The sequence below is a fragment of the Astatotilapia calliptera genome, chromosome 18 (genome assembly GCF_964374335.1).
Source record: "Astatotilapia calliptera chromosome 18, fAstCal68.1, whole genome shotgun sequence".
Lineage (NCBI taxonomy): Eukaryota > Metazoa > Chordata > Actinopteri > Cichliformes > Cichlidae > Astatotilapia > Astatotilapia calliptera.
The window spans coordinates 5,920,670-5,945,479 of record NC_137439.1 but is presented as its reverse complement, the minus strand read 5'-3'; the positions used below and the strand labels follow the sequence as shown (position 1 = coordinate 5,945,479).

Genomic DNA, 24,810 nt, shown 5'->3' with positions numbered 1-24,810 from the left:
GTTATAACTGATTGGGGAGATTAAAATTAATTATATATTTTTATGTGGTTCAGCCACAACTCTACTAAAACCTCAGCCAGTAATAGGTAGGCCAACTTTTGGACCGTCCAGTTGTCTGTATGACTGCCGCAGTACGTACATGAGGAGCTGTAAAGAGAAGCAGATGCTCTGTTTATATTCTAAAAATGTTTTAAGCTTGTTTCAAAGATTCTGCACTGCAGCTTTAAATGTTTTCCAAAAGCACACATACACTTATCAGCTTTTCTCAAACTTTTTACAGTGTGTACCACCTGATAAAAAATGTCAAGCTCTCCTAAGGACCACTATGAAAGCATGAAACTCATAAATCTTATGAATCTAACGCAAAATTAGTATTATTAAATTGGTCAAATTAGTATCTGCAGTAAAGATTTTTTCATGCATGGTATACATTCTACCACAGGCAAAGTTACCTCCATTTTTATATATATATATTTCTTAATATTTTGTAATAATTTATTTGTAATAATTTATTCTTTTTTGGGAGTGTTTTTATGTATCTGTATTATATTATACATGCACATTAAAAGTGAATCTCTGTCCAAAAAATGCACTCAGTTTACTTTTTACTCACTATGAGCGTCACTCATTATTCTCACCCAGTAATTAAGGTTAGGATGTGTTTTTTTTTTTTATTCCAATCCATTCTTCTTTTGCAGCATTTAAATAACCTTTATCTGATTTGATGGTTTTGTTACAGACAAAAGTGTTTTGCTTTTCTTTCACAAATGTGGGGATTAAATTGTGTTAAAATGTACAAAACAGTGATGTCATGTTTTGTGATGAGGACCCAGGCACAGAGAGACTTGATGAATTTAAGAATCTTATGATTTAATAAAGAAATTTGCAGAATTGCACAGAGATGGTAAAATTTTGACGACTGATAATGGAGACAAAGACAACAGACGACGAGGACAGGGAGGATGCAGGGACTGACAGAGACAGGCAAGAAGTCTCATTGTGACGAGTATATTTTTACATATTTTATTTATTGTTTACTCTATTTAATTTGTAAAATATGTGTATACACACACACACACACACGTAGAAAAATATTTAGTATACACATCCAGAAATGCATATACTATTATATATTGTACATATATTTATTAGTTTCAGATGTAGCCATTCTTGTATTTTGCTTGTTTACATTATTGTATTTTGCACAACTCTGTTGCTTGTGAAGCTCGCACACAAGAATTTCACTCACATGTACTGTACCAATGTACCTGCACATGTGATGTGACAATAAAAGTGATTTGATTTGATTTGTAAAGTGTATCTTGGCTGGCTGGGCAGCTCTCTGGGTGCTCAGCCCCCCCAAAGCTCTGATCCTAGAATCGCCCCTGCGTGCATCTGTTTGAAAGAGTGAGTGTAAACACACAAAAAAATTATTTTATATGCTGGAATATGCAGAAAATAGGTTTAAATGTTAAACAAATTTCTTCTAGTCAGAGAATGTTGCATATAATTTAATGTTTGCTTCATGCGCAAAGTTAAAAGACTAAAACTAATAAAACTAGTTTCAAAAAGAGACTTTTTCATTTGATTACATTTTATATGATGGATGATGCAGAAAAAATAGAAAGCTCTTTACCTATTCAGGTTGTAAATCATTTTTTAAATAAGTAACTAAGTAACTAAGTAACAAATTACTTTTGAAAATAGGTAATCAGTAAAGTCACGGGATTACTTTTGGGGGAAGTAATCAGTAATTAGTTACTGATTACTTTTTTCAAGTAACTTGACCAACACTGGTATCTACATACTTAAGGCAAAGCATTACAGGTCTTCATTTAGCCCTTGGAGAAGTTTGAAACCTCATTATGCTTATTATGCTGCATGACGTTTTAACTAAATAAATAAATACTTATCATTAAGTGTATATTGTATATTTAACATGCAGTATGTGTTTTTGTATTATAGTATTTTTTTCACAATCTCATTGTTCTCACTTTTTTAGATTTTAATGTATATATTAACCTTTATCTAAACTCTTTGCCTATTTTAGGATCTAGATAAAAATGTAAGATAAAAAGGCTTAATTTAATATTTATATATTGGTCACATACTCAAGTATTGGCCTCACTGACTGATACCTGTGGAAATTTGTTTCAGCCTCTGACCTAATAACTCGAAATTTCGTCTAACCTTTGCTTGGCTTTTTTACTCTCACACAGAGGGGTGTTCTTTGCTCTTTACATCTGCTATCTTTGACAAAGAAAGATTTGAAACAGTTTAGCTTATCTTTTGATTTGACACTACAGTATGAATAAATAACAAACAAATAAACAAACTCGGATGCATCGGCTACTGGCCAAACTGGTATTTTAAATACCTGCAATTCCTCAAAATGAATCTCCAAAGTTCCCTTGCTTTAATGGGCGATCGCCCCCTTTTTTTCTGACGCTTTTATTTTATTTTGAAAACACTTTTCCGGTATTTTCTCCACTAATTTGCTACATGATATTTTGGATGTGGAATATTTTAACAAGGGCGTTGCTTGAATGACTCTTCACTACCAGCCCTTGAGTATTATTTAGTGGAAGTTGGACACGAAGGTCTGAATGATGTCTCATCTTTACCGTATGTCAGGTTAATGACAGACAATGTCGATATTGTTATTGTTACGGGTTGTTAGCCGCTAGCTGTATGGCCGCGAGCCATGGTTCTTTTCAAAAGAAAACATTTTAATCTTCCACACATTATATTGTAAACCCTACATTAAAAAGAACAACAAACAAAAAACAAAACAAACAAACAGTAAAATTGTGATAATTCCGACGGCCTTTCTTCTAATTTGCTAATTTTGCTGTTAGGAATTTATTGTGTTTGTGTTAAGCAGACCGAATTTAATATTAAATATCGCAGATTCAGTCACATGTTCAAGAGTGATTATATATAGAGGCACGTGAATATACACAGAAAACGTTTTTTAGATGTAATATACAGTTAATGGGATTCCGGTTTTTTGTTTTATTTATTTTTGCAATATTTGAAGCCGTGTGGAGATAATTGTGAAAACATGCATTGGTCAGGAAAGTTACTACAAGCTATATTATCTTAAATAGTCTAGAAAGCCCGAAATGGCCATTACTGTTCACAGTTATGATGTTGTGTGTCTTGGGAGTTTTGTCACTAAAATTGTAGCTTTTATTTTGAAGTGTTTCCTGGATTGAACCTGGTTGTTTTCAAAACAGCGACAGACAGCAGCCGAGCAGCACTGCAGTGAGCTGCAGCTCTGTTTCTGCTCGCTGTCTTTGGTTCTCCTCGACGACTTCTCCCCGTTTCCCTGATTTTTATTCGTTCATGTTCCTCCCCAGGAATTTGCACCGAAAGATAATCCCTAAATGCCAGCCCCCCTCGCCCGCTGGGAGGACAGCTGGTGCGTTGATAACATTGGAGTCGGGGTTGCCCTTGACTTGGGCAGGAGTTAGGAGGAGCAGGGGACGACGATCATGCAACCTGATGAAAGAACTGACATTATTGCGGCTGTGTGATCTGCATCGGCAGGGCTGTCAGGGATGCTCTGTGAATTAATGTCATCCCTGCTCCCGACCCAGGAGCACCAGCGTCCTGCTGAAGCAAGCATCTGCAGGGAGCCCTGGCCCCGGAGCTCCGCTGGCCGAGCAGAGGAGGCCTGAGCGGTCTCCACCTCCGGATTATGGTGGATGGTGGCAGAAGGCAAGTGTGCATGACAAGATAAACAAACCCAGAGCTGTCTGCTGTCCTGCAGCAGAGATACAGTAGAGGCTGTGAGCGTGCTTGTCATTGTTGCTTTTTTTGGTCTCTTTGTGGGAGTAGGTGTTCCTATTAATAATAGATGTGATGGCCAGCAGCCCCTGAACTGTAAATGTGTTCTTTGACTGGGCCGGCTTCTTTTTTTGAACCTCTAAAGAAAATTGACTGAAAATGATGGCTGACCACGAGGAAGCAGAGCTGTCCGAGTCCCTTCAGAAGGAGGACGGGTTTTCCAGCGAGGTGGAGGATCCAGGTACGAACTTCAAATCTAAAAGTTTGCCTGTTTTAAGCGAAGCTGCACCTCAGGAGAAAACCTTACTGGCGAGCTCAGTGCGGATGTCCATAACGGCCGAGGAGAGCACAGAGTTCATCCAGAACCCGCCCAACACTGAGTCGTTCCAGGCCGAGTCCCCAACGAGAGCAAACTACCCGCCAAAGCCAGGGAAGTCGGCGCTGAATAGGCCGGCCTCGTACATGGAGAACACGGAGATCCGAAGGAGTAAACACATGGCTAGGAGGAAGCCCCCGGGGTTTTTCGCAGCCAGGCTAGCTCAGATTCGTCTGCCCAGTCGGAAGCACCTTGGCGTCATCTTGCAGGACTCTCGCTGCTTCCTGTTCTGCATGTGCTACCTGACGTTCATCCAGTCGCTCATGGTGTCTGGCTACCTCAGCAGCGTCATCACCACCATAGAGAAAAGGTACAGCTTGAGGAGCTCAGAGTCTGGCCTGCTCGTCAGCTGTTTCGACATCGGGAGCCTCCTGGTGGTCGTCTTCATCAGCTACTTTGGTGGGCGGGGCCAGAGGCCTCGCTGGCTGGCAGTGGGGGGCATTTTCATCGCTGTGGGTGCTGCCCTATTCTCCTTACCTCATTTCATCTCCCCGCCCTACCAGATCCAGGAGGTCAACTCATCTTCGGCCAACGAGGGCCTGTGCATGAATAGCAATGCCAGCAGCAGGGATCGCGTTGACATCACTTCCTGTCCCAGAGACCAGGAGGGCAACGAGCACAACCTGTACGTGGCGCTGTTCGTCATCGCTCAGATCCTGGTAGGCATGGGGTCCACGCCCATCTACACGCTGGGGCCCACCTACCTGGACGACAATGTGAAGAAGGAGAATGCCTCGCTGTATCTAGGTAAGAGTTTGGGGGAATGTTTGGTTAGTTTTCCTGCCCACCTTAAATATGGAGCAGTTCTGCTGGGATTTGTACATGCATCCACCACCAGCATGGAGGCCAGTAGCAGCACAGTGGTGAATTGGGCATCACTGGCTCACAGCAAGACAGCGCTGTGACACTTTTGCATGTTGTGTTTGCATTTTGCTCTGGCAGATCTGACAAAACTACAGACACTATGAAAGATGGAAGTAGCCACCATGGTTACTAACCAGACTTCCACTGGTTTGTGAAGTCCCACTATGAAGCCTCAAGTTGAGCATCATTTCACTGTAAAAACACCCACCTTTTCCCTATGAATGCACCCACGATTATCCTCTAGAGACTCTTAGAATGACTAAAATTTCCAAATTGGGCTTGATGTTTATTCAGTGTGACCTTAGATGAGTAACTGAGTCCATAAACTCATCAGGACAGAGTTTAGAGAGGGCAGGTTGGAAGGTTGTTCTCCTATTAACTTCTATACAACTAGAAGTCCAGCTGTTGGCCCCTACTGGCTATTAGGAAGAACGCAGGTTTAAGTTTAAGGCACTTCCGCGCTGGCTTCACCTTTAAGATCCATGTTTTATACTGCCTGTGCTCACCACTCAGCAGCCGTACTGGCCGCGTCCAAAGTTTTAATCAAGTTTTAAATTAAGAAAGTCCATTTGAAATTATGTTAATTTTAAATAAATTAATAAAAAAATGTGAACTGAATGAATCTGGAGTTTTAGAGAAGTGTAAAATTAAAGGGAATTAAGGTACTGAAAGGCAAAAATAATACTATTATTAGAAAGCAGTAGTTTGTTTTATCTTAATCATCTGGTTTTAATAATAATTGGAAGCCAAAGTTAAAATTGAAATCAGGTTAAAAGCTTTGGTTGTCAACATTTTATTTGTACTACACATGCAAAGCTACGCACCATGACGGCTTCGTTCATGGCTGTGTTAAAGTTCAGTGACTTTGGCTCGTCCCACAGGAGATCTGAACAGATATTACCATTAGAAAGACTGTAAGTACATTTACCTACATGTTTATTGTAAATGGTGTTCACCAGCAGTGCAATAACACAACTAGCCCACATGTTTTACTAGTTTGGCTGATGATTGGCTCTTTTTAGAGGCAGTGGTGGGACAACCGCCATCTGGAGCCATTATGGAGTCCTCCCAAAAACTTCTATTAGTGATTCTTTGAGTTCCATGTCTCTCTCTTATACAGTGTTTAGTAGAAGCACTTGAATCTCCATTGGGAACAAACTGGAAGCCAGAGAAAAACAACTCATTGCTTATGTTTTTATTTCGATGAGTCCCTGGATTTTTTTCTAGAGAAGAAAATGATGGAGTCACAATAGAAATGAAATACAATAAAACAGGCAATAACTAACCTCACCTGATTAATGCTGGGAAAAACTGAAATGTCTAAATGCTTTGCAACCCTTTGTAAAGTAAAAAAAGAAAAATTATACATTGTGTATTGTGTGTTTTCTAATGGTTTAATACATTACTTACTGTGTGAAGAAACCTCCAAAAACAAATGAAAATCCAATTTATATGACACAGAGAAAGCTATGAGGTTTGTAAACACATCCGGTTTATTAAACTCAACGACTAAAAATGTTACAGTATAGTTGATCTCAGCACTGCACTGAAAACCTACGAAGCACAAGGTAGTTGACTTTAAGAGCAGATGCTACGACACAGACATATAATTAGTGTCAATTTTGCTTATTGCTCTTTGTTTATCTATAAAATGGTTGAAAGAGCTAGTAAGTAATATCCGTGTTGTGTCTTTTGTCCAAGCAAATGCCTCAAAGTTAACAGAAGTTTACATTCATACACGATCAAGAAAAGTGATCGACTAAAGGATTAAATAGCCTGAAGAATGGCTGGTTACATGTTGGTTTGTTAGGTTATGTGTGTTTTATATGCTTCTTTTCCTCCAGTCATTACAATCCAGTGTAACAGCTGTGAGTTCACTGTGGCTGCAGCTGCTTCTCCACACTGATGAAGGACTCTTACAGCCTCTTTAAAACCTATAGCTGTGAAGCTTTTGTTTTTATTTTATTTATTATCATTTTAAGTTGTTGATCTTTGCCACGTCTTTCTTGTGAAAAGCAATCAGTCCTCCCACCTGACTCCCTCACAATGAGCTGATGTATTTTAAATTTAGAGTAACTTTATTTGTTAAATTTATGCAATTTTAGCTTCATATTATGAGAACTTTATGAATTATGTTCCTTCACATGTGGTGAATCAACCATTTCCCTATATTTTTGAAACCCTCACAACTTTGTAAGTGTGGCAGAGAACCACATAAAAACACATTTAAGCTAAAAGTAAAAAGAGCTGTCAAAAACTGCAAGAAAAGCAGTTTTATAGTCTAAATCCAAATTCATCTAAATCTCATGTTTGTTCAGATTTGATCAATATCGTGGGATAGATCATAGTTTCAACAGAGGAACAGACACAAGCTTTCATAGCCTGGATGTCAGATCTGTTTTCTGATATTTCACCAAAGAAAACTTAAAAAAGTTCAGTTTAGGTCAATTTTCCCAGCTTGTATCTGGTCAGAACCATTGTGGCATCGGAAAGGTCTCTCCTTTTTGACATCAAGCTTATCTTCTAGTAATTTCTTCTATCATAACAGGCCATCAGTAGGGTACGTAGTCCCTGTTAACTACATTCACTTTGGGTTAGCTGACTATAACTACAGCTTTGATTTCAGATAATAGCTATAAAGAAACCTCTTTTTAGAGGTTTCTTTATAGTTCTTTATAACTCATTGGCTGCAGCTTATATTTAAAAAAAGGCTTAAAACTACAAACTCCAAGGATGGTGAAACATTGAGGCGGTGAAGAATAATAACAGTGTCTTTTAAGCTAGCCCGCTGGTTAGTTTAAGGCAATACAAAACATTCAGTTTGTGAGCCCTGGCTTAAAAATGCTTCTCACATGTTGAAGGTGTTTAATTATTATTTTTCTTTTTAAATTGGTTTTAAATTTTAAATTAAAAGACAATATCCAGTCTTATGGGAAAGCACAGCTGGATCTGCATCTGGCTGCAGGGATTTTATTGAGTGAAGAGCATTAGTGTGGTCCAGCAGTTGTTGGGTGATGATTGGCCTTTTGCTTCATCCCAAAAGTGTTAGATTGGGGAGGAGAAAGACCAGTTAAGCTCATAAAACTAAAACTATTTTTATATTTAATTACCTGCTCTGTGACTCTACTGAGCCGCAGACTTGGTCCAGAGAGTTCTGCAGCCAAATGGGTTAAGTGACCCCCCCTGTTTTCACATGCTTCCCCAGAAGTTCTCGCTCCAGCAGCCTCAAACAAGGTAAAGCCTAATTAAACCGCCAAATGAGAGCTGAGTTATGAAAGGAGTAGGGGGGTGGAGGGAAGCTCTTATGTGCATTCCTGTTATTTGGTGGTGGGGGCAAAAAAAAGAGAGCCTCTGTACCCGAGTCTTGGGTACAGCCTGAGCTCTGTGTTCTTTTGAGCTAAAATGGAGAGGCTTTGACGCATCCATTTTCTTAACCACTTGTACAATTCAGGGTCACAGAGACTAGCAGCCTTTCCCGGCTGTCACAGGTCAAGGCAGGGTAAACCCTGGATGGGTCGCAGGGCCAACACAGAGAGGCAGTCAACCTTTTACGCCTGTAATGTCTTTGGACTGTGGGAGAATGCTGAGTACCTGGACAAGGAGAACCCACACAGCGACATGGAGAACATGCAAACTCCAGAAAGGCCCCAGGCGAACGGAAGGTTCAAACCAAGAACCTTGTTGCTGTGAGACAACAGTGCTAACCACTACTCCACCGTGCCAGCAGCATTTGGTGCTGGGAAGGGGAAATTTAAGTCAGGGAGAAAAGTGAATTTCAAAGTAAATCAGAGGTCTCATACGATCCATAATATTCTTATTAAAATATAAATATGTCTGTATTTTAAAATATAGATACATTATTGTTATTATTTTCTCTTTTTGAGTAGGTATATGTACAAAAATCTAACAAAACAAAAACAAAAAAACGTTACCCACATTCTCCTCTAACTGAATCGGGTTTGTCCGGCAGGACCCAGTTGACCAGTAACCGTTGGCATTCCTTTGTGGTGGCTTAAAGAAAGCATTTGTTCACAGCAGCGAGCAATGGCTGGATGTGACAGAGCAATGCAGAGCAGGGCAGAGGATCCTCAGTGAGCAGGAGGTTGGCTGCAGAAACACAGTGATGTGGTCGGCTGGGTTAATGGCAGCTGACAGCTCCTTCAGTTACAGGAATGAGGACATGGGCTGTTTAAAAACAAATTGTCTTGTTTTCAGTCCTAATGGTGAATGTTGTGTGTAGGTTTACATTACCATCACCTGATATTATGTAAGTAAGATGCTGTGTTACTGGGAGACAGAATCAGAATGTTTTTGCTCCTGCAAAATCTTGACTTCTACTGGTTTTGCTTCAGTGTTTGATTTGCAGATTGATAGCATGTCTGCGTCAGTATGCTGAAATCTTGGACACTGCGAATCCTCCCAGTCATCAGTTTTATTATATCACTGGATTTCTCTCATAAGTTGCAACCAGTTCACCTCGCAGTTCCCAGTGAACGCACAGCAGAAGGAATGGGAAGAGACTGCAGTGTTTTTCAAGCTTTGTAACAGTGGTCAGCACATGCACAGATTAATTTACCTGTTAACAGTTCCTTTAATCTGTTAATTTCTCAACATGTAAACACAGGAACAATGAAAGGTTGCTGTTGCTACACAGTAATGGTTAAAAGCAGTATTTTTCTTTTGTTTTAAATGCAGTCCAGGCTTTTTTAAATATCACATGCAGTCAGTTTGAGGCTTTGTTTGAAGGTTTGGCTCTCTGCCTCTCTCTTGCATGAGTTGGGATCTACTCTGCGTCTGATATTGACCATGGAGAGTGAGCACAAAGGGTTGACTGTACTCGGATAGGCTCTTACGGTGCTTAGCCTACTTAGGTTATTATATTAGTGACATGAGATGAGTGGAGACAGATGATATCTTTGCTGAATCGGAAGCCATACTGTGAATTCAGCTATCCAAATAGACCACAGCTGCGTTTATCTGGGCTGAAGATCTAACTCTGCAGACACAATTTGAACTGAAATCAATCTGTGACACATGACAAATTATTTTCCCGATTCAGGGCGTCACTTAGTTTCTCAGGGCTCTTAATGGTAATAAAAGGCCACTGGGAGGGAGTTTTAAACTGGAGTTTCTAGTAAATCTTAAGTCCGACTGGCATGCCCATTGGAAACTGGGCCAACTCGCAGCAGCACAATGCATCGTTTTCTTTGAGTGTGGCCCTGACTTGTAAAAGGAAAAAAAAAGAAAGGTCTTTCTGGGACAAAGATGGGCTTTCGCAAAAGTAATTTGTTATTTAGAGAGCTTTAGAACAGCTGGGTGTTTATAAGACTGCTATTATCACTGCTCACAATAACAGTACTTCTTGTTCAAGTACATGCTTTTAAAGATGGACTTCAAAGAGGAAGCTGGTGTGTAATGATTGTACTGGGGCTCTCGCAGCTCGAGGTCAGCACCTTCAGCCTGGACTCCTGGGCCAAAGGTGAAGGAAAAGTGAAAGGCCTGATAAGTAGCCGGTAGACCTTTCACCTTAGAGTTTAATAAAGCTTAAAATCCATCCCAGAACACACAAGGCTTTCATTTAAGAGGATAACACCATTCATACTCTAAAACCTCTGGTGTGTAGCTTGTTCATGAGCATTTTCAAGCTGACTGATGAGTGATAAGGTGATGCATCTGAACTGAGACGAGGTAAAGACAGGGGAGGTCCTTGTTTTTGAACATTTATCAAGATGCTTAACTGTCTGCTGTAAACACACATTCTGGTCCGTATTGGCCCTTCTTTGTGTTAGCCTACATATGAGATCACGCCCAAAGGCAATAACAGACGGCCATTAGAATAATTCAGGACAATATTGCTTTGTAACCCCAATAAGAGGCGCTCTGTTTGGTTGCCATGCGAGGCAGAGGGCCACGCTGCAGCCACTCGAAATTTTAATGTGCCAGCTCAGAGACGCAATGTGGTCCTCGCCGGGTGTAACGCTGCTGCCATGTTTGGTAACGAATTACGTTAGCGCTCCATGAATATGACCTCAGACCTGTCGCCTCGCAATTTTTTTAAAACATTTTTTAATTTTTTTAGGGGGACAAGTAAAATCAGTGTTATTTACGACCATGAACTGCCAGTGTGACGGTCTAATTGGATTTAAGTTGACAGCAGATTAAATCACTTATTTTTGGCTAGACTTTGGTGCATCCACACCACAGGAGACAGATTTCTGTGTCTGAGTCTGCATACACCTGCGTACACTGAATTGTCTCGGGATCAGGATTCGTTTGTGATATTATCTTAAAACCTTTGGGAAATATCTCTGTTTTTTGTTATGTCTTGTTGTTGTGTAATTTAAAGCTGTGATATGAGGAGTCCAGCTTTACAGTGTCTGGCAGTGGGGAAAAAAACAGTCGAAAGCATATCTGGATCGAAAGCAGATGTAATTCACCTCTGGTAAAATTTCATCCAAATCCTTCCGTAACTTTTCAGGTTATCCTGCTAACAAACAAATAAACAGAAAAACAGGGGGTATAGCAAATATGATACAAATTAAAACTAGAAAATGTTTTAAAAGTTCAATAAACACTATTTTTTTTTAAATTCTAATTTTCTGGCAATTATTTTTTCGTTCAGGGTTTACAGGGTTATCACCATGACACGTGTTGAAGCTTCCTTCTAAGTTTTCTTATTACTCAGAGATCAAGCATAAAAAACTATCATGGCAGGTTTGTACAGTCTTAATGCTGTAAGGGCCTCTTCAAAAGTATTCACTCAAGATATATAGGCAATAAAAGAAAGATCTAAAAGTAAAACAAGGGAAAAAAATAGTCAAACAAAAAATAGAAATAAGTTGATACATCAGGACTGTATGTAAGACTGCATTTAACTGTTTACTCTGTCTCAATAAACAGGTAAATAAAATAAAAAATGGTATCAGTCATTACAGTGACGCTACATACAATATGAATGTGACATTTCCAGTTTTTAGCTTTGGACGATGTGATATTTGGGCTGCGAATTACATAATAAAGCAACCATAAAGTGTCTTAGTGAAGTGTAACCAGATCAGCCCCGGTCAGATCAATCCCACAAGTATAAATATGTTTTATCACAGGATAAATGTGATCACTCAGAACAACTTTGTATTGATCTGTAGTGCAGCTTCCCTCTAAGAGAGCACAAACAGTGCCAACCAGACGCCCCCACCTCCACTGCACAACAGAGTCACCTGAGCCCCTCACTGTTTGTCGTCAGCTTTATATGTGGTGCGTAAACACTGCTTCCTCACAGTGAGGTGCCAGTCAGGACAAATGATGAGAAACAACGTAAACAACATTTTACAATAACTGTTGAAATTAGCTACCGTGCCTTATTTAGCCTGGTTCTTCCCATCGGCATGATCTGCATTTGTCACAGTAAGTGGTGAAGTTGTTGTTAAGGTGGAAGTGATTCAGAAATATTAAACTAGGCCACCACGAGTTGTGGTGGTTACCCATTGAACAGAATAAGCTACATGTTTAGATACTGTGATCCATTTAGTGCTTTGAGGTATTAACTTTACTTTACACTGAGTCTGTACGTCTAAATAAAAAAAAAAAAAGGATGATTATTGCGCTCTTTGATTATACCTGAAAGTGTTTACAACATAGAGAAGAGAAGAATGTTGCGCTTTCTGCTTGGCCTGTAAATCAAAGAATTAACGAGCCAGCAGTTCATCTTGAAACTGCTGTGAGTTACTTTTCTGTCAGCCAATTGATTCTTTCTTTGAAAAATCGTCAAGCTCCAGGAAAAAGCAACCTGTAAAGTGAAGGCATGAAACCCTCATGCTGTCACAGCTTGAAAACACTCGGATTTCTAACAAAACTGTTTTGCTTTTGTTTTTCCTTTGAGGAGCATCAGATGTTCTTGCAAGCCGCTTCAGCAGCGTTTCACTCTCCAGATTTGAGCCGCACGTGACACGAGGGTGGGTTATGTTTCTGGGTTTGTGTTCTCAAATATTGATCTGGTCAGCAGCAGAGACAACGTGGGAGGAAGGATTTGGTGTTATTTACCTCTGAGGGCTTTCTTTCTTTCTCTTTTTAAGTAAGAGAGGAGCAAGGTGCTTAAGCAAACAGGCAAAACAGGCAGGGTTAGCAGTTCAACACTATGCTGTTATATACCATAGACACTCATGGTGTTGGGTAATAAATGGTATTCACTGCTGTATAAATCTGTTTATCCTACTTGAGTTGTGTTTGCAGCTTAGATCAGACCAGGTGTTGTACAACACGGGGCCACATTTGGCCCTAAGTTTGTTCCTGACCGGCGCGTGTGAGGCCAATGAGAAGCTGGGATTGAAACATAAATAAATATACATCATGGAGCTCTTGATAACCCCAATCGTTGATAAACTACACTTAGACTTTGTCAGTTTGGTGTATTTTATTTTGAAGGTGACTGCTACTTTTAAAGACTTTTTTAGAAATATGTGTAAATGGAGACAATGCAGCTTCACTGGTACTGTTGATGTTGATACGAGGTGTGACTTTGCCAGCCCTGAAAGGGCTCCGCTCACTATAAAATAAACGATTGAGACAGCATGTAGAGTTTTAAACAAGACATTAACTTCTAAATATGTATTTACTGAAGTCGGAGGTAAATCCTGGTGCTTAGTTTTTGGAGAGCAGATAGTTTTGTTTCAGGATTACAGTTTGAATCGCCGTTATGGGGCTGAACACACAGAGATACAAGAAAAAAAAAAAATTTGAGGAGGTAGACCTCTCAAGGTGAACGTAACAAGACAAATCGAGGAACAATCTGGAAATAAAAGTGCAGGAAATGTGAAAAATAAAAAAACGAGCAGTCACTCGCGTGGACACGGTTCACCTTGTGTGGATGTAAAGGTTAGATATAAAGTAAACTCAGAGGCAGGTGCATTTGAAAGTCAGTTACTTTACTGCAGCTTTTGAGATTCATCTCATCCTCGCCTCTACACTTCTTATGAAGCGATGACAGGAAATGTGCATTACTGACTTCTTTTAAGCCTTTGTAGGGCTTTTTTCTTGGTTCTTTACAATTCCTTATAAGCCCGAGTAAAGGCCTGCAGCTGGAGCTCCTCGAGCAGGAATCGGCTTCAATGCTCTGATTTAAATCACACTTCAATAACAAAAGCGTCTAAAAAGTTTTGTTCCTGCCCGTTTGTCTGCTGTAGCTGAAAAGCTGCTGTCGATGTGTTAAGGGAATGGCTCATATATAGGTCAGGAAGAAATTCATGTGGCTGATGCTATTATTTTACCACTTTGGTGTCAGGCTGTTCTCTCGGCTCAGGTCTGGTTTCCTGCTGTTGTGTTGCAGTGGAATTAAAAGATCATCACTGGGGGTTTGCGTTAATACCAGGCTGCAGTTTACTCTCTTTTTGTTTTAATGCAGAGGTAGTGCACTAAAAAAAGACTGACCGTCGGGGATTAACAGCAAAAACCACAAACCAGTTGGTGTGCTAAAACTGTGTGTGTGTGTCTGTCGGTCATTTTCTAAAACGTAACAGGTTTTCTTGTCAGCAATTTTAAAACGGTTTAATTAAATCTTTGACTGAAAGTTCTGTTATTTCACAGAGGGGAACTCCACTTTCCTGTACTAAGATTTCCAGAGTTAGAGAGTGGATATGTTGGTATTTAATGATCCACTCTGGGATCCAGGTGCTGTCCTTCCTCACTTTAATATTTTAAAAGATTTGAAGCCAGTAGACCGCTAATGCTGTAAATCCCAGTCATGCAGCCTGTCAACTTTACTTAAAATTCTAGTGGACTTCCCAATATTTCATAAAGCCCAGGTTACACTGCCTGTTTATCTCATCTGCCCCAGAAACTTTGTAGCTTTGCACAACCATAGACTAAGTATAGTTAACCTGGGAATCTCTGCTTCCAAGCTGTTCTACTCTAATGCACGATTTCATTAAAATACTAGCACAACGGTAATCTTTACTCAAATCCTGTTTTTTCTTTTAAAAAGTATTATTTTGGGTTATTGGAAATGCATCAATTTTAATGCTAAAGTGGATTTTAATGGCTTTTTCTGATTCTGAGGCTCTGTAGTTTCTGGAAAAGTGTGTTAGAGAGGTGTGGTCATAATTTAATCAGCATAAAGGCACACTTGCAGACTTCAACACAAACAAATGCACAAAATCAGAAGTGTTTTGTGTTAACACTTTTAAAACCCTTTAACTTCCCCGTGAAGAAGTCTTTTATATAATAACTGCTTCCTCTCAGGGGATAAATGACCACATCGCTGGTTCTTTTACATATTTTTGTCCCTTGATGACTGACTAACTACTTCTTCTGTGCACTGGTCATTGTTTATTTAGAATGAATTATGAAGGCTAACTCCCCAACAGTTGGAAATTGGTTTTGAGATTTCATTTCAGTAAACGTGTTAGCGCTCCACCCAGCTTTTTACCTGCAAGCAGTCAAAGCTTGCTCAAAAATTACCCACACTGCAAATGCAAAACAGTAAACCTTCAGTTCAGATAATGATAATAAAGTCAGTGCAGTAATAGAGTTTGCAAAATGATTTATTTGATGCTGCTCTAAATCTGTTACAAAAGAAATCGGGTATTTCATGCAATGGCACAAACGACCATAGACCTTTAATGGGTTACACCATTCATTTGATTCCATACTAATGTTATTATGTCTTCTGTCCTGATTTCTTGTACAAATTTGAAATGTGCAGATATTTTATTTTGATAAACAAATATAAATGAACCACTTGGGCCTGTTTTAAACCGTACGCTGTTATGTGAACAAGCTTCTTTAGTGCATAGAGAACTATTGCAATGGAGAATGAAATGAAGTGATAGGGGTAACCTGGCCTCTCATGCTTCAGCTTTTTTAAGTCTGTCTCTGGAAAGCGGCGCGATATTTGGAACTGTGATATTAAAGCTTTGACACATCTGTGGTTTTAGTACTTGTGATTGTTGAGCTGCAGTGGAGTGTGATGGCCAGGTCAGTGAGGAGCGAGTGAAACGCTGACGAACATGAGGATCAGAACACGTGCTGAGGTGAAACACGCAGGAAGCCTCCTCACAGATTTCATGGAGGCAGGGAGTCTGACGTTAGCGCTTACGTCCCGCCGGGAAGTTGTAACCAGACCTTGCTGTGTCAGCAGGTTACTATGACAACGCTATCATACCATAACATTTCATCGCGCTCCCTCCTCCTCCTCCTCGTCTTGGCCTCAGCGCTGTCCGTCCGCCAGCCTGTCTAGCGTACCGCTACACCGCTTGCCTCCTCACCCAGCTTTTACTAATCCTGTCGTGTGCAGCTGCACTGTTGTACACCATGATTAAATCATACCATCAACAGGCAAACATTAAATGAAACTTGGCAACTCCAGTCCTGATTTATGCCTCTGATTTATCTGAGTAGACTGAAGGCTCACAAGCTTGTGCCTGCTGACTGAGCTCCGTGTCTTTCTGAATCTCATGATGTTTTTTTTAAACATTAATTTCAAAATTACATTTATTATGAGCATTTTGCAAGCTCTGAGCTTTTTCTCTAATGTACAGCTGCCATAAATCTCTTTCACGGCCCTGCTGTGAGTGTGTGTTGCTGCCCCAGCAGGTCCAGACTAGTGTAATCAGTGTAGCAGGGAGCCGAACTACATATGCAGACTCTGTACTTGATGCTGTAACACCTGAGAGCGCTCTCTGTGCTCATTATGCGTGATGTTGATGCAACTCTTTGGCTGCAGCAGTATTACAGCACATTAGGGTATTGTTACAGAGTAATCTGCAGTTATCAACACACGAGTGAGTGACATGATGCTAGCCAGGTGAAGGATGAGCAGGAAGGAAAGATGGATAATTAGCTACCTGCTCACTGCAACAGCTGATGCTGGCGCCACTGAAACATGACTCACAGTGCAGTTCAGATTGTGTCTCAAACCAGATCCAACCAGATCAGACTGCTTGGCTGCTTCTACCTGTTGTGTAACAAGCAGCATATTGAGGCTCTCTATGTAAGTCCGGCACACTGTCAAGGATCAGGGTATTATATTTATGTCTCAGAGACATCTCAGACTACATGGTGTACAGCTGAAGCTGATGAGGAAGACGAGGCCTCTGTGTGTGTGAGAGAGACTGGTTTGGTTGGTCTGCCTGTTCATTAGCAGTGTTACTCTAAGAGTTACAGAGGTTTGCGGAAAATTTTTGCCAGAGGTGGGGCTTAGACAAACCCAGAATCTGGATCTTATCCAGATGTGGATACTGGGACTTTTGAAGGATTGTTTATTGTGATATTGGACAAAACTGAACTTTCTGCCTCATTTTCTAGGAATGCACCCATGCAACTCTTTTTGATAGGATAGATTTATGTTGGCTTTGGGTATCTGCTGGTGCAAGGTACCGATCCGAAGCCAGGGTTAAATGAATAAGCTGAGAGGCATTGTTTGATGTGTAAGGAAACATCAGGATTGACTTAAACATTGATTGTGTGACTTTTAAAGTAAATTATAACAAATTCATCCACTATTAAGTATTAGTAAGGTATTAGCAAGTGCTCAATTCAACATTTATACACATTACTCCTCCTTAATCCGCGTCATTTGTAAATATACACATATGTTTATCCATCTGTTACCGATACACGATGTACAGCTTATCACTGCTAGTTGAATTCATAATCATAATCACTGTCACTATAATATATCTGTATTTATCTAATTTATGTATAAATGACCTACTAAGGAGAAATAATGCTATATAAATTATTAATTAAGCACTTGCTAATACCTTGCTAATGCTTAATAGTGTGACATTATTTTAAAGTGCTACCAAAAATTTTCATGTAATTTATTTGCACTTGTCTCGTCCCAGCCTACTGCAGGGGTGTCAAACATAAGGCCTGGGTGCCGAAGTCGGCCGTGGCGAAGCCTCGAATCAAGCCCACTGGATTTTCCTTCATACTACGCCAACATAATTAACTAACACCAATCAAATCACAGGAAAGTTCCTGTTTTTCAGCTATTAGCGAGTCCACAATAAATTTTAAAAAATGAATATGTTTTAATTACAGGTCAGTGTGTGCAATGAACTGTCACAACATTTTCTGTAATTTTACACATTTATCATGTAGTTTCACTGGTCCGGCCTACTTCAGATCAAAGTTGGCTGTATGTGGTCCATCCTGTATCAGTCTAGATTACAGTAGCACATAATGTGAAGTGAAATTAAGTTGCAGTGAACAAACATCCTAGCTTCTGCTTGCTGTAACACCTCTGTGTCTGAGCATAACAAGAATGAACGTAAACAAGTGCGCAGTAGAGAAATAAAAGTGTCGTCATATCAAAGCTTTCAGTCTTTTGACTTTCTTGACCGCATTTTGCTGTTAGGTTAAAATTAAATTTTGCAAACATAAAAGAAAAGCTGTAGCAGTAACTGTGAAGTACTTCCAAATTGGTCACTCTTTGCTTTTAGCCTCCTCCATATAATGTGCTAGCTTTTACTGCTGAACTGCTGCCAACGCATGGCATTACAAATCAGTCTGTTGTCACGGATACCCAGTCCAGCTTTTTTCGTAGCCGGGGTTGGACCGACATCTGTCTGTTTGTTCTGTCTTCCTCCCCTCACCCCAAGCTGTTGAAGCAGACGGCTCCCGCAGCCTGTTCTGCTGGAGGTTACTTCCTGTCAAAAGGGAGTTTTTCCTTCCCACTGTCGCCAAAGCGCCAGAGGTTATATGGGGATTTCTCTGTTGCGTTATTGTCGGGTCAACCTTACAATATAAAGCACCTTGAGGCAACTGCTGTTGTGATTTTTCGCTGTTTAAATAAAATTGAATTGAATTGTGGAATTAAGAAAAAACTGCGAGTCGTCTACTTTACAAACCACTTCATCCAAATAGCCTTTTGGATCCAGTCACTCAATTCAAGCATGGTGTGGAGAGAAGTTTCAGCCTCAGCTGAGGTCCATGAGTTATACTGAGACTGCCCAAATTGTCACCTGGCATTTGGACATGTAAAATGAGGCATGCATGTTCGACATATTAGTGTTTGTAACTCATCTGGCCAAAGATTCAGTGAATTTATACTGTGACCAAGTGAGGCGAAGTGTCCATTTGTCAGTCCATATTTCACAATAATCCACGCTCCTGTAGTTTTGGAAAGCAAAATAACAATCACCTCGTGGGTCTACAAGTTGTGGTCAGGGTTAAGGTTATATTTGTTATTTTATGAGCATTTTTATCACTACTACTTGGTCAGATTTTAATAAAACTTGCACACAATGATCACTTCTTGGGTCTTAACCCAACTCACATGTCTTGCTTTACCGGCATTGACCTGTGAACTATGACGGATCAGGAGGCGGATAAGTTGCTATGTCACTGACGTTTGTGGGTATTTCTTAGGATGACTTATGCATAGTGTTTTATGTTTATTTTATTTAAAAGGGGTAATGTACAGTTATTTAATTAACATCAGCACTTATGTTAATATGTGAGATTTTTAACTGCAGGTTGATGCAATTTATGTAACAACATAAAAGAAAAGGCAAGCATACAGAAGGATCTATGCAGAGATGAAACCCCGAAGTATCTGAATGATAAAACAAAGACACAACCATTAAACAAGTCCATCACCCCCACTGCAAAAACATAACATATATTTATAACAGGGTGGTGTTAATGGGACTGCACAGTGTTAACCGGTCTGAGGTTATAGATCATAAAGGTGTTATGCAGACTTCAGATTTAGGATGATTTTCATTCCCAGGGTTTATTCTACCTTAACATTGATCATTGGAACGCTGAGGCCAAAGATGGTTTCCCTCCATCAGCACAAACACTGCTGCCTCGACAGCAGCAGGTTGGTGTGCACTCTGCTCTCCTTCTGCTTCCTCTCTCTTTGCATCCTGTCTCCTGTCTGGTTTTATTTCATCTTTCTTTTTCCTTTTCTCTGAAAGCCTCTTTATGACAAACCATATGTGTGCAGGGTACATAGTTGAAGTAAATGTGACAGAAAGCATGGTTTGTGTGGCTTGCACATTCATCTGTTGGATTTTTTGTTTTTGACCTATTTCTTTAACCACTGAAAAAAGTGCACACTGGCTCCTTTGAGCATTTGCAACCTGCTTATAAACCACTTTTAACAAATAAAGCACATTACTGTTGCTTAATTAACTGGAAGGACTCACAAAGACCTTCGCCAAGCTTCTAGACTTATCTTGCAATTTTAAAGACCGCAATCCAGATCCACACCAAAATTTAAGGTGGACCTATAATGCTAATTTCCAGCTCCATATTTTTAATGGCTTTTTTCTTGTGCTCCACCTTATTTTAAAAAAATTGTAATACTGCAGACGGACAAACAAGCACAGACATAATTCCTTTCACTTATGCTCCACCTCCGTGAGGTGCAGTGTCCTGGGTTCATACCAGGGCAGGGCTCTTCTGCGCACTCCTCTAGGTGCTCTGGTTTCTTCCATCACTGAAACATTAATTCTCCTTTCATTGCACTGGTTTATAGCTGGAGTTGGCTGTATTGGCTGCATACTGCTCCTAATATTTCGGATGGCTTAAATGGAGAGAATGAATTTTCCTATGGGCTTTCAGAGGCATCTTAATCTTCTCTTCAAAGCGTTTCTTTTGTTTATAAAAGTGGTTAATCTAGCAAAATTCTTAATATCACTAGAACACATGATTGAGAGGCTTTTAGAAAAGTTTTTGTTGCTTAATGGTTATGTATTAAGATTTGACTTCCAGTCTACGTTGGAAATAAAGAGCAGCAAAGAAAAGCCATCATCCTTCTGGTCCCTGACTACTTTATCATAAAATTTTAATGAAGGCCTCACATCTGCGCTGTCACAGTCTGTCTTTCTTTGTATGATTCATCATCTTCTTTTCAGTTTTTTGTTATTTTTCTCACTTTCTTTCTGGCTCCTCATATCTCAGCTGGGCCCGTTTGCCTGACCTATGACCGGCGGCGTGCTCGTCTCTTATCCCTCTGAAGACAGTCACGTTACTGCATCACGTTGTGTAACACGGCAACCTGCCAGCCGAGGGTTTTCCCTCTTCTTTTGCTTTGTAAGGGATTATCCACAGCTCCCCTCGTAAGGCCTGAGCCCTCAATCCCATCACTCTGTTTCATCATCCCAGAGTCTGGCTCTCTTAGTCAGATGATGTAATAATCGAGTGGAAGGATGGCATGGAGAGACAGACATTGTGGTTCTGTCTAGATGCTCTGCAGATGAGTAACTGCAGTGCTCACGTTGCTGCCGGCATTTCTGGAATGTGTTGATTTGATTGGGAAACGCTCCCTAAATGAGGAATGTGTGCTGAATCTTTTCATTTTGCTGAGTGTTTGGGGGTTTTGAGAAATCAGGCAGGCAGGTACATATTGATCAGTTTTCAAAATGTAGCCGAGGGAATTATTATACTGTTATTTTTATTTGAAGTAACTGTTAACCTTGTCAGAAAATCAACATAGTATAGATGAGCAGCATACTGCTGTATTTATAACGGGTGAGCTGAAAGCCTCTGAGAAGATCAGATACATCACGTGAATTATTGGCTATGGGAATGAGACTTTAAAAAATTACACATAAATCTGGATTATCAGCAGTCAGTTTTTATTATTGAAAATGTTTCTGTTGAATAAAGTGTTTTAAAAAATAATAATTAATACCATATCCAAATGTTGTCATTATAGTTCAAGGAAATTTGCGATACTAATATTTATGACGATATAGAAAAAAATACTGAACAAGTTTCAGTAATGAGGGGCATTTTTCAACGAGCTGCTGTCAGTGATGACACACTACCGAAATTGAATTGCGAGTTTACTGAAACAGGGTGCCAGCAGCAGCATTGTAACACAGCACGAGTCAAATGGAAGTACAGGGGGTGTTTTCCCTGGAAATTTTAAGGAGACGTATAAAATAACAGCTTAACATGTTTCTTTTATAATAAGCAAAGTAACATAACTTTGTAACTCATCAAGAACCGAGCAATATGGTCATATTAAAAGTTTACTTGTATTTTCTTGCTAGTGTGCTGTATAAGTCCTGCTTTTCTTCCATGTAACACATCAGTCATTTCCACCCATTTGCTCTTCTCTCTTGGCTCTTGCTGTCAGACATGCCGAGGCTAGGAAACACAAACACATGGTGTTACTATAGCAGTGATATCACAATATGACACACGTCACATAAAAATATTCACAGGTATTATCACATACGATACGATATGGCACAGCTATAGTCATTACACTTTAGCTAGTCTTGGCGGTTTATCAAGACATTTAACTACTTTTTAACTGTTTTTCCAACCCATTGAATTGAGTTTTGTTTTTCCCAAAAAGATCTAGCAAAAAAGAAGAACTAAATCTCTGGGTAGTGACCTACTGCTTTGTAACTCAGCTGAGGAACAGCTCTCTCTGTGCCCTGTTTGTTGTGTGACTGAGCAGCAATGCTTCAGTGACAGAGAGCAGCAGTGCAGCGTGAGAGGGGAAAAAACACTGAAAAAGTTATGCACACCGGTCATCTATCGAGCCATCCTCTTAATTGCTTATCCATCTTAGTGCCATTAGGGGTGCTGGAGCCTATCCTTACTCAGCAATTACTCTAAGGGTCTCAGTAACAGTGGGCTGTAATTACCCATGCAAACACTGGGGAAAAAACACATATTTGCAAGAATCAACCACAACGACGCTACAAAATTAATGATTTCAAGTTAAACTTGGTCAGTCCTGTGAAGAGCTACTGCAGAAGTGTTCTGTATTTAGGAAGATCAAATTATTTCTTTATTAATTAACAAGTATCGACAACTACACACTTCAGCATATGATCAAAAACGTAACATCACTGTAAGAGTGGCAAGTTGTTTGATTTGCACTATTTATAATAAGGCTTTTAAACCTTCATATAGTACATTGAAGTAAAAGCATGCTACATAAGTGAAAGTTAAGTGCATCTTGTTAAGTGTTAGTTTGGCAGTTTAACAAAAAAAAAAATCAAAAAGTGTCATTATGGACATCTCAGATTCTTTAAAAGAAGGTTAAAAGAACAGGAACACAACATTTACAACTGTGCTAAGAGACAAACATCTCAGTTTTAGTGTCATTCCTGTGCAGCGTGCTGTTTGTATTTAGATTGACTGAGTCACTTCTAGGCCACAAACACAGTGGAAACCATGTTACGTGTTCACAAGCACTAATATAACTGAAATAATCATCACAGGACTAAATTAGTGATTTGAAGTTAAACATGAACAGTGCCTTTTCACTTGGCTTTCCAGACATGTTCCAAAAACATCTCAATTATTCTACGAAACGAGTATCCACAAAAAAAGGACAGATAACAAAGTATAAGCACGTAAACGTTAAGCGCTCATACTTGTTGGTCAAAGTTTGTATCATTTGCTGCTGATTACTAGCAAAAATGTAAAAGACAGATGTCAGAAGATATATGTCGTGTTCGCTTAACAACAGTAAACAAAAAAAAACAAAACTAAAGTGAAGTTAACAGTTTAAGCCATCACTGACGGAAACCCAGTGCTCCCAGTATTTCCCAGGACTCCCAGGACAGTTTTGGTTCAGATAATTTTCAGGTTCCTCCAGTGCCTGGCCCAGCTTTGAGTTCTTAAGTGCTTTCAACTCCAGCCAAGGAATTAAAGATTTTAATTCCCTCTAATTGGAGAAATCTTATTCGCAGCTTCAGCAGCCACCTGATTGCACAGTCATATGATCTGCACACATGACACACACACACGACCTTTTGTAAATGGCTAGATTAGTTCTAGTGTTGCATAAGGCCTGCAGTTTGACAAATGTCATTGAGTTCAGTGTAATGGTGTAACTTTGACACAGAAGCTAAACAAAATGCAGTCTGCTGTAATTGTACCGGTTGTTCTCAATGCTAATGGAGTAGTCAGCATTCTGAGCTGTGATAATCTACCTCACTATTGTTCAGCATTTATTAGCTTTAAGTTCAACCTCGGGTTTTTACTTTCAGCCATGATGGCAGAGCAGTGCCCACTAATGCAAAGCTCACTCTTTTTCAGTTCAGCCCTCGTACCTGTCCATTTTCAGTGAAATGTTTTTTGTTTGTTAAGCCCCTTAACACTGACCTATGAGTCATTGCAGCATAAAAATGGCTCCTATCACAAGGGATGAACCAGTGTTCTAGTCACACATAATTGACAACTTCACAAAAAAACATTTTAAATGGTATTTTTTAGGCCCTTCTTTATAGATTAAAAAAAAAGTAATGTGTATGTAGTGGTATGTCCACCTTTTTATACAATCTATGGATAGATGGTTGCTTTTTCAGCATTCATTACAAAATGAAATCCATTCATAGTACTCACAGTATTAAATTATTCCTCTGTCAATTATAGGTACTTGAAAAAGTTTAGGATTTATTGAGGGGCAGCAGATGAACTCTGGGACATGTGCTGCAGTAAAACTAGTCTAGTGGCACTGCTGGAAAAGGGAAGTGTCTGACAAAGAATCGAATTTAGCCGTTTCCTAACCTGCCACCATCCCATCAGTCTTGGGATCCTGGTTGTAGCTAATGTCGTGTCGTGTGCTGCCTCCTTCAGTTTTCTCACTTAATACATACAAAAATAGTGCAAATTTGTGACTTCTTCCTGCTTTGTGCTACTTGTGAGAGAGAGGAACTACAAAATATCCAACCAGATTTTCTCAAACACGTGCACAGTTCATGTTTTAGCTCAGTTTTGGTCACATTAAAAAACTTCCAAAGCACCAGACAGCACACAGTCGAAGATGGGAGCTTTTGATGGCCTTCAAAAGAGATTGA

General features: G+C 39.8%; 1 protein-coding gene across 14 annotated transcripts in view; it reads left to right on the top strand.

Annotated features, from left to right (window-relative positions):
- Positions 1 to 2,502: 2,502 nt before the first annotated feature.
- The window catches only part of LOC113010480 (solute carrier organic anion transporter family member 5A1-like), a 50,643-nt gene continuing 28,335 nt past the window's right edge, over positions 2,503 to 24,810 (top strand). For 7 of the 14 annotated variants that reach the window (XR_013903209.1, XR_013903211.1, XR_013903208.1 and 4 more), the window contains exon 1: positions 2,868 to 4,915. Coding sequence is in view for 7 of the 14 variants with exons in the window: in XM_080292709.1 (XP_080148835.1) it covers positions 3,952 to 4,915 (964 nt within the window). In the remaining 7 variants the exon portion in view is untranslated. Of the gene's footprint in view, positions 2,601 to 2,867; positions 4,916 to 24,810 lie in introns of those variants that run through there. The other 7 variants (XR_013903214.1, XR_013903213.1, XR_013903212.1 and 4 more) reach the window with 4 other exon arrangements.